The following is a 13,498-nucleotide window of genomic DNA, read 5'->3' on the forward strand; positions in this document are numbered from 1 at the left end:
AATGTTGATATTGGACTTTGGGCTTGCTTTGCAGAATGTACTTTTGGGAAAAGTTGGGTTTGAAAAAAAACAAAAAACAAACATGAATGATTGACGACCATTATTATTGCATTGGGGAAAAACAAACAACCCCCCCAATACTTTGAAATGTCTTCGCTCTGTTTTTAAATTCGTGTGTCCAGAATGGTGGCTGAAGCTATACACGTTTCCCCATTGTAAACTAAACGTTATCTTTAAAATATGTACACTGTACAAGCTATGTAATCGTTTTACCATCACAAAGCTAAATCTCTATATACTTCAACGTCGGACAGTATCAATATTTGATATTGGTGTATTAACGCCATCGGAAGATAAATAGAGGCGATACTACCAAATACCAGCATTCTGTATTTATACATTGTTGGTTGACACTCCGTAAACACAACAGTATTCACAATTTGACTTTTTTAATGGCAGTATGACACAAACCAAAATAATATATTATGAATGCATGAATATACTTAAAAAAAACAACAACAACAACATAAGTCACATTCATAAAATGTGCAACCATATTCAGTTTCTGTTTCAAACTACTAAACTCAGTTCAGTCCTCTGATGAATTCTTGAAAAATCAAGTACACGTTAAGTAAAGTACAGTCAGTCATCCAAACAGTGTCAGGGTTGCGTGCTTGTGCGTTTGTATGTGTGCGTGAGACCCTTTCTTCCGTTCACCTGGTCAACACAACACTATCGGCAAATCATTGCTGTAATTCCCACTTTTCTTAAAAAAAAAAAGGAAAAAAAGTATATTTAGAGGTATGTCGAATGTGGAAAATACTGCAGCCCGATGATCAAAGTTCAAGGTTTTGCATGTGAAGTTAATAATATGGGAATTAATGGCCACATTCAAGTCTCATTTCTTTCTGGCATGAGTGCGGCGTTGGAGGTGCCTCTGCCTGGAGCCTGAAGACAGTTTGGAACCTGCAAAAATAAAATAAATTACTTAATCAATTACTTACTTAATTTAAAAATAATAATAATAATAATGACATGGATGAATACTCATACATAAAATGCTTGTTTCGCTGTGATTTTTTTTTTTTTTTAAAAACCTATTTGTCCATCTTAATAAGCTTCATTTTGCTAATTTTCGAAACAGTAAAATGGACTTAGTTAATAAAACATTGATTTACTGGTCACATCTATACAATCTACACAGGGTTGTGCTAGAAATGCTTTTTTTTAAAAAAATATTAAAATTATTGGATAGTGCTGAAATCATAAATAAATACTATTTCATAAGAAATGTATGTCTGAAAAGCTGGTCAATCAGAAATGATAAAAAGAGATATTGAAATACATGTATGAGTAATACATATTTATAATAAATACAGTTTAATCATACCGTCTATTTTAATGTGATCAAGTTAAATGAGAGCGTTGAATACATTTGTGTACATATGTATTTTACAAACGTGGCAGAGTGTTGGGAAAAAATCTAAAAGAAAAAAAAAAATCTGTAATTTACACTGGTCATCAGCAAACTTGAATCACATGGCTTTAGGTCTCACAACGTATTTTTGACACAGATTTTTTTTTTTAAATGTCTAATTATTTTTTGCACATCATGTTTTTGAGCTAGTTTGACCGAAATATTACTGTATTACATATTGTATTATTGTTATATTATTATGAAAACCTGACGTTCTAGCAAAAAAAAAAAAAAAAATTATTTGCAGCAGTTACCCACCAAAAGGCGAGAAGACAAACATGGGCACAACTGGTCCTGGGCTCAGGAAAGGGTTGAGGGGGCTCACGGGGCTTTGGTCCAGCCCAGGTGACAGGAACCCTAGAGAGAAAGAGAGAGAATTTTTTTTGTTCACTTGTGTTAACAGTTCAATGTCCTCCGGTAAACACACCTGCTGTCACTGAAATCTAAAAATAATTCAACATGCTAGTTGTATTCACTTAGCCACTAGAGGGGGCTGTTAAACACAATACACAGTCGGGACATGAAGTTAAAGTGATTCTGACTGCAGGGAAAGGATCCGATTTCACTTGATTGTCCCAAAAACGATTTTATGTTTACTACAAATAATCTATCTTTGTTCATCTTGCTATGCTAGCGACCTATCGAAGACGGAAGGTACAAATAACGTGCGCACCTGTTGCGCGAACAATAGCTTTACGTTCAACCCAAAGTTTCACACCGGGTAAGTACATTTGTGAGCAATTAGAGACGAGATGAGTATAATTTCAGTATTTAGACTTTTTGGGTGACATTTTCCTTTGACAGTGTGTGAGATGTTTCTAAAGTAAAAATGAAGTGATGTGGCTCAGTGAAGGTTGTTGGGGCAACGCGGCTTTCGCGGTTTGACGAGGTCTTGCTCACTCACCTGTCTCCTCCCTTTGAGCAGCGGGCTGGACGTCGGCCGAGGGCGTGGTCAGGTCGGCGGGAAGGTTGAGGGGAGGAGCCATGATCGCCACTTCTCTCACTGACGGAACAAAAAAATCCATCATCGCCCTGAATACTTTTCACTTCAGTGCGGTACACGTTTGATTTTTGATCGGATTTCCAATAGGTGATATGGCATAAAAACGTCCACCAAAAAGGCAACACACACAAAAAACATGTGATGTCGTTTACGATCAGTGTCAAGCAAAAGTTCACCTTTCTCATAGATGCTGACGAATCCATCCTGGCAAACCTCTTGCAACAGCGCTTTAAAGTCGCACACGGCTTTTGTGGCAGAGTCAAACGTCAGGCCGGGCTCCACGGCGACGGCGGGCAGAGTCGACGACACGGGCGGCAAAGCGGCCAGCATCTGACAGCTCTGTCGTGACAAAAGAATCAAGTTGGAAATACAATTAATTACAATTAGATTACATGGGTCAGCAAATGTGTACTTTTTAAAAAAAAAATATTCAGAGATACAAGTAACCTTTTCTAGTTTAACTTTTTGTGGTGATTCAGAATCTGCCGGCGTTTTTCTCTGGCAAATCAGGTTTTCATAATAATAATAATAATAACAATATAATATGTAATGTACTGTTGTATTACATTTAACAATACAGTGTTTATAAATTAAGGGATAGGTTCGGCAACAGGTGGAATTTTTGGACTGAAATGTAAATCCATATTGCGCAAGCTTTTGTGGGTCAAACTTAAAAACCAAAAAGGAAAATATTTTTCAAAAATTTGTACGAGAAAGAAAAGCATGTACATATTTTAAGGCAGTGTCAAAAATACGTTTAGGGACATATTGTTATTTTTCAAAATTGTTCAGCTCTAATCGAACGGTCAGCCAGCCACAATTTAAGGCAGGAAAAGCCCCCCAAAATCCTCCGCGGCGACCTCACCTGAAGGAAGTGCAGGTGGTCGTCGACGAGGGCCAGCCGGTCCAGCTCTGCCTCTCGCTTCTTCTGCTCTGCCATCTCCTTTTGGACCCTCTCCAGAAGCTGCTCGGCCTGACTCACCACCTGCTTCTGCTGGGCCTTGATGAGCTCGCGCACCTCGAAGCGCTTCAGCTCCACGCAGCGGACAAGGTCGCTGAAGACGCTGTCGCTCGTCTCCGCCGCCAGCCGAGCCGAACGCTGCGGAGGCGGTGGGGTGCCATTTCTGACATTTGACAAGAAAATGATGCGAGTGTTACATTGACTTACATTGAGAGAGAAAATGGCTTGTCTCAGCACTTGAGTCTCCATCTCTCGTTGCTGAATGCTCTGCTGGGAGCTCAGCTTCATCTCGGTCAGCTGTCTCTGGACCAGGGAAACGTTACAAAAAAACAAAAAAAAACGTAATCATTTTCAACCATTCCTACTTTAGGATGTATTAGGAAGACAAGATTTAATAATCATGGCGCATCAGGGAGAATTTTTTCACAATTTAACAACAATGATTTGTTAAATAAGATATCCCCCATATGTGTTTATATGTTCATAAACATTGAGAATTTTAAGAGAATTGTTTGATGTTGCGAGTGGGCCAGCGTAAAATGTCCCCAAATTTTCTATCAAATCTGAAAAAACACATTCAGTTAAGGTGTATTTTATTTCAGGTATTGGTAGTTGATTCATCTTTTTTTTTTTTTGTAAACGTTTTAGTTTGCTCATGCTGGGCCCGTTGTTAACATTTTAAGGGGCTGAATCGGTTATTTTGATAGAATATTTTTCTTTATACAAGTATTTGTACTTCTACTTATGTAGATTGGTACTTCTGCCACCTCCTCCTCCGCGAATCCGCGGGTGCCGAACCGCGAGTATGCCGAGTTCCACTATATATCCCCTTGTCACATGAGCCAAGTTACCTGCTGCAGTTGTGTTTCCACCTCCGCCAGCACCGTGTCGTGCCCCTTGTGTTCATCCGTCAGGCACATGGAGCAGATGCACTGCTTGTCCGTGCGGCAGTAGACCTCCAGCAGCTTATCGTGACGCGGGCACACGCTCTCCTGGAGCCTCTTGGAGGCCGACACCAACTTATGCTTCTTGAACACGGCCGAGTCGTGGTGCGGCCGGACGTGCAGCTCGCAGTACGACGCCAGACACACTAGGCACGAGTTGACCGCCTTGTTCTTCCTCCCGGGGCACACGTCGCACTCCACGTCGCCGGCCTCCGCCAGGCTTTGTTGTTGTTGTCCCCCTTCGCCTGTCTGGACCTCCTGGAATCCGCTACGCTTGAATCGATCCACCACGTCTGCTAGCAAAGTGCTGCGGGCGAGGGCCGGCCTCGGGCTGAAGCTTTGTCGGCACTGGGGGCACATGAACGTGCCGAGGTACTCGTCCTGGTCCCAGTAGTTGCGGATACAGTCGGAGCAGTAGCTGTGGCCGCACGGGATGGTCACCGGCTCCCGCAGGACATCCAGACACACAGAGCAGGTGAATTGGTCCTTGTCCAGGACCACCCCGGCCTGGGCCATCGTCGCCCGCAGTGAAGGAATGGGAAGTTAACGTGAGACGGAGGAAAAACAACAAAACGCCACACAGATACTGTTTACAGGAAGTTGCGTTGGGGGCGGGGCTAACTGGCGGAAGCAGACGAGTTTTAATATTGACGCATGTTAACTTGTACATTTTGCTTTTACCTCGACGATGTGTTACATAACTATACAACATATTATGGATGATTAACATAAATAATCTGCCGTATAAAACAAGTGGTCAAATTACACCGAAAACACCAACTACTGGAAGCAACGGCGGAGCCAGAGGGCAGGCCGGGGTAGCGCTGGACCCCCCCCAGGTGCATTCAAGTAAATTGTAAATTACAACACGAAAAAAAGCATTTAAGAAAATTGTAAATTACACCACAAAAAATATTTTGGCTTTCCTTTGTGTGTCATGTTGTACACAATAATAAACATTAACAGAATGCCGCTTGATGGTATTGATCAAAACTGAGCCTTATCTTTGTAATGACATTTTTGATGACACATGTAAAATCAGGTTGTGCAAGTGTACCAAAATGTTCAGTGAATAAATACAAAAAAAAAAGAAAAAGACTTAGAAGGAAATCAACCCAAACATATTTTTTCAAGAATATGGTCTATTCTGGCCCACAAGTTCAAACAAGGCAATATGATTAATATGAAATATGAGTTAAGCATATTTAACTCATTTTGTCACTTCTGTCAACTGAAAATGACATCACAGACCCTGGGCTCAGATAAGGACCAATCACGCCTCACCTGTTTTCTGAAGCTGAGCTATGATTGGTCGTTATCTGAGCCCTGAATGTGTGCGTGTGTGTGTGATGTCATTTCCAGTCGACGGAAGTGACAAAATTTCAACATACACTTAAAAAAATAGATGTTTGGGTTGACTTCTGCCTTAAGTGCATTTTTATTTGAAATTGCTATTAAATACAACCAACATACTATTATTGTACATGGATTCATTACATAAATAATTTAAGAGGAACAGGGCCTCCTCGCCTCCATCAGTGCATTCATAACATAACATTCAGACATACACCTCAACGCTAATAATTATAACAACAAACATTTTGGTCAGAAGATGAAGTGCAAGGTTTATAAATTATTCATATTCTTCATGTAATGTCTTTCAAAGTTGCCTGCAACATTAAGTTTTAAATACCACCCATCATAGCGCCAAACCGTAGCATTTAACTCATTCACTGCCATTGACAAATTTACTTGTTTTTTCACAGTCCAGCCATTCAATCCCAGAAATTTATTTACCGTATATATTTTTTTCAAACGTTAGGGTAAAAGAGGAAATGTCTGGCAGTGAATGAGATTTTAAAAAAACTAAACAAAAAAACAAACAAGCAAACAAAAAGTAAAACAGCATATGATCCCTTAATGATAAAACATGGAAGTTGCTCTATGGGATGCTTTTTTTGGGATCAAATATTGTACAAACTAATCACAAAGCGCACACACACATTCTCTGGGAGATCAAGTTGCTGCTGCATGCCTGCGCGAACGCATCACTAAGTTTCACGATCATATGTCCGTACTCTATCATTTATGCCATTTAAAAAAAAAGAAAAAAAGAAACTAGGCGAGAGGAATATTATTAGGCCGTGTACTGGCCCTCTACTGTTTGTGATTGGATTGCTAACGATATGCATGCGTTCATTCGTCCTTCTTCTGCTCCAGTCCACTCTCGGCTCTCAGGGCTTGGCTGTTGGCTGAAATGAAGTTGATCCAGTGCTTAACGTCCTCGCCCAGCGGAGGACATTCAATCTGGTGACATGCCCCAAAAAAAACAAACAAAAAAAAAACAACAACACATCTTGAGCAAACAAGCATGACACTTAGTGGCGCTAAAGTGGGTTACTCACTGGGTGCATAAATGAAGTACACCTTAAATAAATGACTCATTTGAATTAAATGCATCCTCCTATTGCCCCCTTTGAGAAATAAACAGCAGCTTATAACAAGTTGCGCTTTTTCTAACATTTATTAATTTTTTTGGTTTCATTTTTAGATTATATTCTAGCCCTTTATATTTTTGTAGTCTGTTTTTGACTTGTGTCTAGTATTTGTCTTAGTTTTTTTTCCTTACATTCTATATTTTTTCTTAGTATATATTTGTTTCCCAAATACTTGTTTACCATTCTGCATTGTTTTGTCTTTTTTAAAAAATGTTTTTTTCCAAATACGTTTGTATTTTTGTACATTTTCTGCTATTTTTTGTCAAATATTCATTTTATTACAGTTGAGTGCGGCCCACTTAATTGTGCGGCACAACGAGTGACTCACCTTCTTTTTGCAGACAAACTCCACAATCTCCTCAGGGCTGCTGTGCACCACATTCTGCCTGCAGAGCAACACGGCTGACACAAAGCCGTCCTTCTTGGACACGAAGCGCTGCTCCAGGTAGAAGGCTTTGTCGTCCCAGCCCAGCACCCGAGTGCGGATCTCGAACGTCTCGGCGAACGCCAAGGATCGCCGATAGCGGATGGTGGAGGCCCCGATCACCATCTTGGCCCCCATCCTGCACAAGGCCACGAAGAGCCCGTTGCGCATGTAGTGGTGAAAGCGGGCAAAATCACACTCACGCAGGTAGCGCGAGTTGTTCATGTGACCCTTGTAGTCCACGTCGTGGGGGAGGACCACGCCGTCCACCCTTTGCTCCGCCAGCACATCCTGTATGCGTGGCTGGAGTAGGGTCTGGATCAATACGTGCGCCCCACGCAGGAAGTACCACACATCCACGGTGCAGAAGAGCACCAGGAGGCCTCCCAGCACCAGCAGCAGCATGTCTCTGGTCGAATGGGAAACAAAAAACACAACCATAATAGAAAACAAGACCACATGTTGGGGAATAAAATACTAACGTTAGCAAGCATAGTACTACAAAAATATTTGACAAAAATAAACACATCAGAAACTAATTTGGCGAAAAATGCCAAAACTGAAATCATACAAAAACATTACTAAAATTGAAACATTGAATCCCGAGAATTTACATTTTTTTAAACAGAGTAAAAGAGGGTCTGAAAATGAGGCAGTGAATGAGTTAACCTTAAAATACATTAGGAGACACTTCTGTACATTGGTTAAAAAAATAAAATAAAAAAAAGACATCCATGAATGTCATCCTTCTAAAAAAATAACACTTTTGTCATACATCTGGTTCGAAAGTGTGCAGTCCTATGTGGCCCTCCAAGTCGTAGCGCTGACGAAAATTGAGTTTTAAGTTGCCCATCCCTGTATTAGACCAACGAAAAACTAAAAACTAAATCAATGAAAAATGACCTCAGACAACCCTGAGAATTGTACATAAAACTCCAAACATTAGACAAAGATTGTACAAATAACCATCCATCCATCCATTAACCAAACCGCTTATCCTCATATATTCCAACAAATATTAGAAAATGACTACTAGGTACTAGAAATGCATGGTCCAACTAAGACTACCCCACATGATGTGCTCCACCTGACAATTTCTGAAACTAACAACTGCATATTAATTTGCCATGTCAGTTCAAGTGTTACATTATCAACGTAGACGTACTAGACGAACCGCTCGCTCACGACATATAAGCAATATCTGAAACCCATTCACTTCAACCTTGAGAGGACATAGACGACACTCCAGCAGCAAGATGCTCTGGCTTCTGCTAGCTAGCTAATTCGCTAGCTATATTCATATCCGGCAGGTCGCTTCTGCGTTATAACGACAAGCATGCGGCGCGAAAATGTTCACGCCTTCGTCTTCACAAGCAAAGGGTTCCTTTGTCGTTTTATGGCGTCAAACGACTCACCGTGCGTGGCAAAGGGAGCATTAACATCGGCTGAGATGAGACCAGAAGCCGGTACCTCTTGAATGTGGGTACGGGCTACAGTGACATGAGTTCCGGGTATGTGCCGTCACGTGACTGGGCGGGAACCAAGATTTGCATGAATAAAAATTATGTGCATCCTCGTCAAATACCACTACCTCCCTTGTATCTGGTAGATTTCGTTGTTTTCTTATTCGTTTAGTTTCACGCGGTAGAGATAGTTAGCGTCTAAATTTAACCAGTTAATGGCGTTTACCGATGGTAATAAAACATACGTCGCAAACTTTTAGATGCAGCTTTCCCGAAACTGTTGCCACACCTGCGTTAACCGTCTCACTTCCTCATTCTCCACCAATCACACATCACTCTCGCGTGATGTCTCTCCACTGAACCCCCGTCGGATTTCAGAAACACCAACATACTTTTTTTTAACAGGTGAACGTTCCGTTTCAGATATAACGGTATGTACAACGTATGTAGTACTTTATACTGCTACACCAACATATCCGCAACTTAATCCCAATTTTGCCCGTCCCAGAGCATTAAAATTTAGGGTGTTTTTTTTTTTAACTCACTTTTTAGCGTCTTCCATTATGTTATCTCTGTCTCCGAACGCACCCATTATAATTACAAACACGTGAAGTACTCCTTAGATTATTTATACTTATGTCATTTAACTGGCGTCTTTGAGGACAGCCAACATCTTCTTACCGAGGAGTTGGCGACTTTGCAAGAGGACACGTAGCTGCGATAACCTTGATGTCATACTGGTGTACTAACACCCTTAAAGGAAAAAGTTATTTGTCACTTCCTGGTATGTGACGCCTCAGCATGGTCCGACCGAAATCATACATCTCCTTATACGGGTAAACAATGATGTCATCCGTATAGTGCGCAGACGCGCACTATATTTTACATCCATCCATCCCTGCAGTATTTTCAAAATCTCATTCTCTGCATGTTTTATAGTTTTTTTTTTAAAATTGAAAACAATCTGTGTGTCCAAATTCAATGATCCGAGTCACTCCATTCATGATGCTGCTTCAGGAAATAGAAAAACAAATACAAATGTCATAGGATCTTGAAAAAATATTTTTTTTCCCCAAGAGGTTGTCGGTTAGAGGTTCTAATAGTAGTACTGACATGGAAAAAAAAAGCACAACTTTAATTCAATGATTCATGACAAAAATATTGGCGAGTGTGGTTTTGTCCTTGGGCACTATTTGGCCTAATCTTGATGTTGCGGTTTGGTTTAATTCCAGGTTTTATTTTTGGAGGTCCTTGAATTCGCTTTGTGCGCCGTCAAAAGTGAAACAGTATGTTTCTACTTCTCTTCCCTTACAGCTACTAATAGCCCATATAGTCTACTATAAAATAGAATTGAAAACCATTGAAATTGAGCTGTACTTCGCTACACTTATTGTGTGCAGCTGCCAAAGACAGTTTAATGACTCAGTAGAGTTTGTGTAAACTGCGAGTGCACACATTTGTTTGCACGTGTGCTGTCACACCACTTGGTGCTATTATGTGGTATGTAGTATGCTATACCAGTGATGAGCCCAATGTCACGTGAAGGTGGTGGTTTGTGTTGAATAATGCAACTACTGAACACGCCTTTATGTAACATGGGTTCAAGATTGTTTACATTCTAAGGGTTTGGTCCTTTGGTTTAGGTCCTGCGCTGGTATCTTGTGGCATCTATACCCAAGTACTCGTACAAACCCCTTCCAGGAAGGGCGTCAATTATTCACAGATTTTTGCTAGTTGCAGCAGGCCCCGGTCCTTATACCCTGCGAATCACGTGGGTTTACTGAAAAATTGTTATGTCCGTGCTTATTTGTCTTTCTCCCGGAGGCCGCTTTCTGCTCTCAGGCTCTGGCTGCTGGCTGAGATGAAGTTGACCCAGTGCCTGAGGTCCTCTGGGAATTCGGGACATTCCACCTGAATGGATCCAAAGCCCAAGTTAAAACGCTCCAAGTTGGACACATTATCGCGATGACGCCTCACCTTCCGTTTGCACAGATACTGCATGACGCTGTCCGGGCTGCTGCGTAGGACAGTCTGCTTGCAGTACATGATGGCGCACACCAGCCCGTCCTTGCTCGACACGAACCTCTGCTCCAGGAAGAAGGCTTTGTCGTCCCACGTCACCAACCGACTCCGCAGCTCGTACGGCTCGCCGATGCGAAGCGGCCGGCGATAGCGGATGGTGGTCGCCCCCACCACCATGGAGGCCTTGAGGGCCCGCAGCGCCTTGAAGACGCCATTGCGCACGTACAGCGAGAAGCGGGCGAAGTCGCACTCGCGCAAGTAGCGGGCGTTGTTCATGTGACACATGTCGATGTCGCGTGGGGCCACCCGGCCGGTCATGACCTGCTCGGCCGTGACGTCGCGCACGGGAGGCTGCAGCCAGGCGCGGATGACCACGGCGGCCGCCCGCACGAAGTACCACACGTCCAGGCTGCAGAAGAGAGCCAGCAGGGCGGCGAGCAGCAGCAGCAGCCACATCTCTCTGGAGGTCAAAGCGGGTCCATGTGACAATGAGCAATAACCAGAACAACATTTACGTTTTAGGATGGCTCATCCAGATTCCAGGCCTAAATCCAGTTGGGTTGACCTGGAGGGGGCCGTGCAAAAGAGAGTTCCTGGCTATCTGACACAGTTGGGGGGCTTTTGTCTTTTTCCTCATCCATCTCATAAAAAAAGTCTTCGCCCCACCCTCCGAGTGAATGGTACAGGTTAAAAAAGTTCCATATCTAAGGCAAATATATATTTTTTTACTATACATCTTTCAGTAAGTAATATACATTTTCACCTGTTAACATATTTGTGTCTTTTCTAAATTAATTTTTTAGCGTTTATAATTTTCATATTTTGGGCAAATAATTAGCTAAATTAACTTTTTTTGTTGTTGCTATTTTAAGGTGGTGAGTTCACTTTCCATACCAGGTGCGGGAGAGCTGAGGTCATTTCAAGTCTTCCGGGGCCATACTAAAAAATATGATTACAAAGAAAAGAAAATAATCATAAGCATTAATCATAAAAGGGTAAGTCAACCCCCCCAAAATATTTGCAATATGTTCTATGCGCCTTCACTAGTCTAAACATGGCATTCTGATAAATATTGCGTATGTGGAATATGAGTTCAGCATAATTTTCATATTTTGGGGGGGAAATTATTTTATCTTTTATTGTTGCCGTTGCTAAATTCCCAAACTTTTTTTTTTTTGCCAAGGTCTTGTAATTATGTTATTTGAACTCTGTGTTCCGTTTCTATATCAGGGAGGAGGAATATTTTTCAAATCGGTCTAACTAAACGAAACAGGAAAATGTGTTTTTAATCATGCCTCTGAGGTCTCGTGACTCAATTTGACAAACTCAGCTATTTTCTCACCTGCGTAGAATAACTGAGGTATGACTTTTTAGAAGGGAAAAACGGGTCTTGCAAGACGAGCGAGTGTGCTTTACGCAGAGTTGAGATTTCAAGTGAAGCAGATCTCAATGTGGCAAACACGCCACACTGGTACCACGCTAAAACAACAGGGAAATTAATACACTCCCACATGGTTGTATGTGGAAGTCATATGGTTATGCTTGAGGCAAGGACTCGAACTTTAATCTGGTCACTTGCAATGCAATTTAGAATACATAAACAATACCCTATGCACGTGTTTGCCAGTTCAACAACTTCAACTACCCACGAAGTCGCTAGCTGTGGCGGCAAGCAGCGTGGATAGCATAGCGGATGCATTGCAAGCGAAGTAAAATCATGAAGCATAAACTCACCTAAGTGTCTTTGATGGAACACAACCTTTACTTTTTAGGGGGGAGTTAATCACAGTGTCTGCTACTTGTAAAAATTACTTCCGATGCTACCTTCAAAATAAAAGCTGTGAACAACTCGTGTTACGTGCATCATCGTCAAATTAAAAAGTGTCGAGGAACGACAACACAGCAGGGAAAATCAAAGTTAGTGTTTTAAAGTGCTATCTTCAGTTATTTGTAAGGCTATGACATATTTAGTGTTTGATGATCTGGCTGACGGTTTATTGTGACTTTTGGCTTCACTTCCGGATTTAACAAACCGGTTGTGACGCAACAGAATGAGGGCGGCGGCGATTGGTTAATAAGATAAGAAAAAATTGCAGTACAGTAGATTGTTTTGGTTTTTATTTATTTTGATTTGAGTGATGCGTGAAGGTGTCGTGAATCTATATTTTAGAGTTTATTTGTTTATTAAAGTGCTATTATCAATCTAACATTTATTAAAAGATTGTAAGACGTCGCTGAGGCACCTTTAAGTGGTCAGATTTTGCTGCTCTATTCTATCTATCCACCCATAATCAGGCAGGGTACACACATACCAACGACAGAAAATGTATTCATACTCTTCGGATAATGGTCAGAAAAGGCTACAATAGTTTACTCTGACTGATTAATTGCACGCTCCACGTTTTGGGTACAGACGCCTGCGAACCTCTGGTCACCAGAAAAAAAAAAGCATAGCGACGACAGTGACTTTCAAAGTACACTCGTGGTCTGCAGGAATTAAGTTATGAATTACATATTGCCTTTATAATGGCTGCATTAGATCGCCGGAATCTTGTTGCGATGGTGAAATTGTTCCGGCGAAAGCAAACTTTCCATCTACTTTGTAGTACCGCACCGGGTCGCCGTTAAACGTGTTAAAAGAATAAGTGTGCACTGTGCAGATATCCGTTCCGTTAAAAAATAAAAACCTTTGATGAAACTTGGACC

The 13,498-nt window shown here is 41.6% G+C and overlaps 3 protein-coding genes across 7 annotated transcripts; all 3 read right to left on the reverse strand.

Moving 5' to 3' along the window:
• Positions 1-728: 728 nt before the first annotated feature.
• Positions 729-5,337, reverse strand: ftr67 (finTRIM family, member 67). The gene is made up of 7 exons (XM_086043391.1): positions 4,293-5,337; positions 3,649-3,744; positions 3,346-3,579; positions 2,657-2,819; positions 2,382-2,480; positions 1,736-1,834; positions 729-966 (listed from the first exon to the last, which is right to left on the reverse strand). The coding sequence occupies exons 1-7, from the start codon at positions 4,899-4,901 to the stop codon at positions 899-901; spliced, it is 1,368 nt and encodes a 455-aa protein (XP_085899517.1). The 5' UTR covers positions 4,902-5,337; the 3' UTR covers positions 729-898.
• A 133-nt stretch (positions 5,338-5,470) lies between these two features.
• On the reverse strand, positions 5,471-9,668 carry LOC147141357 (protein THEM6-like). Of its 4 annotated transcripts, none has more exons than XM_086043399.1 (3): positions 9,452-9,668; positions 7,212-7,716; positions 5,471-6,692 (listed from the first exon to the last, which is right to left on the reverse strand). In XM_086043399.1, exons 2-3 carry the CDS (start codon positions 7,710-7,712, stop codon positions 6,582-6,584), a joined length of 612 nt encoding a protein of 203 aa, XP_085899525.1. In that variant the 5' UTR covers positions 7,713-7,716; positions 9,452-9,668; the 3' UTR covers positions 5,471-6,581. The 4 variants fall into 4 exon arrangements, with proteins under 4 accessions (XP_085899525.1, XP_085899523.1, XP_085899524.1 ...); XM_086043397.1 differs by lacking the exon at positions 9,452-9,668 and adding an exon at positions 9,316-9,448; XM_086043398.1 differs by lacking the exon at positions 9,452-9,668 and adding an exon at positions 8,723-9,262.
• A 153-nt stretch (positions 9,669-9,821) lies between these two features.
• Positions 9,822-12,705, reverse strand: LOC147141358 (protein THEM6-like). 2 transcript variants are annotated; one of them, XM_086043402.1, is made up of 3 exons: positions 12,527-12,705; positions 10,748-11,252; positions 9,822-10,681 (listed from the first exon to the last, which is right to left on the reverse strand). In XM_086043402.1, the coding sequence occupies exons 2-3, from the start codon at positions 11,246-11,248 to the stop codon at positions 10,574-10,576; spliced, it is 609 nt and encodes a 202-aa protein (XP_085899528.1). In that variant the 5' UTR covers positions 11,249-11,252; positions 12,527-12,705; the 3' UTR covers positions 9,822-10,573. The 2 variants fall into 2 exon arrangements, with proteins under 2 accessions (XP_085899528.1, XP_085899529.1); XM_086043403.1 differs by lacking the exon at positions 12,527-12,705 and adding an exon at positions 11,687-11,844.
• Positions 12,706-13,498: the final 793 nt, after the last annotated feature.

Source organism: Filicampus tigris, chromosome 10 (genome assembly GCF_054856515.1).
Source record: "Filicampus tigris isolate MCC_2025a chromosome 10, RoL_Ftig_1.0, whole genome shotgun sequence".
Taxonomy (NCBI): Eukaryota; Metazoa; Chordata; class Actinopteri; order Syngnathiformes; family Syngnathidae; genus Filicampus; species Filicampus tigris.

Excerpts from the sequence above, each read along its gene's own strand:
- ftr67 (XM_086043391.1), bottom strand. The coding sequence starts at position 4,901 with ATGGCCCAGGCCGGGGTGGTCCTGGACAAGGACCAATTCACCTGCTCT. Across the intron at positions 3,580-3,648 it reads AAGCCATTTTCTCTCTCAAT|CGTTCGGCTCGGCTGGCGGC; the intron begins GTAAGTCAATGT and ends CCGCCTCCGCAG. Across the intron at positions 1,835-2,381 it reads TGCTCAAAGGGAGGAGACAG|GGTTCCTGTCACCTGGGCTG; the intron begins GTGAGTGAGCAA and ends CTTTCTCTCTAG.
- LOC147141358 (XM_086043402.1), bottom strand. The coding sequence starts at position 11,248 with ATGTGGCTGCTGCTGCTGCTCGCCGCCCTGCTGGCTCTCTTCTGCAGC. Across the intron at positions 10,682-10,747 it reads AGTATCTGTGCAAACGGAAG|GTGGAATGTCCCGAATTCCC; the intron begins GTGAGGCGTCAT and ends GGATCCATTCAG.
- LOC147141357 (XM_086043397.1), bottom strand. The coding sequence starts at position 9,362 with ATGGGTGCGTTCGGAGACAGAGATAACATAATGGAAGACGCTAAAAA. Across the intron at positions 7,717-9,315 it reads ATAATGGAAGACGCTAAAAA|AGACATGCTGCTGCTGGTGC; the intron begins GTGAGTTAAAAA and ends CCATTCGACCAG. Across the intron at positions 6,693-7,211 it reads AGTTTGTCTGCAAAAAGAAG|ATTGAATGTCCTCCGCTGGG; the intron begins GTGAGTCACTCG and ends GCATGTCACCAG.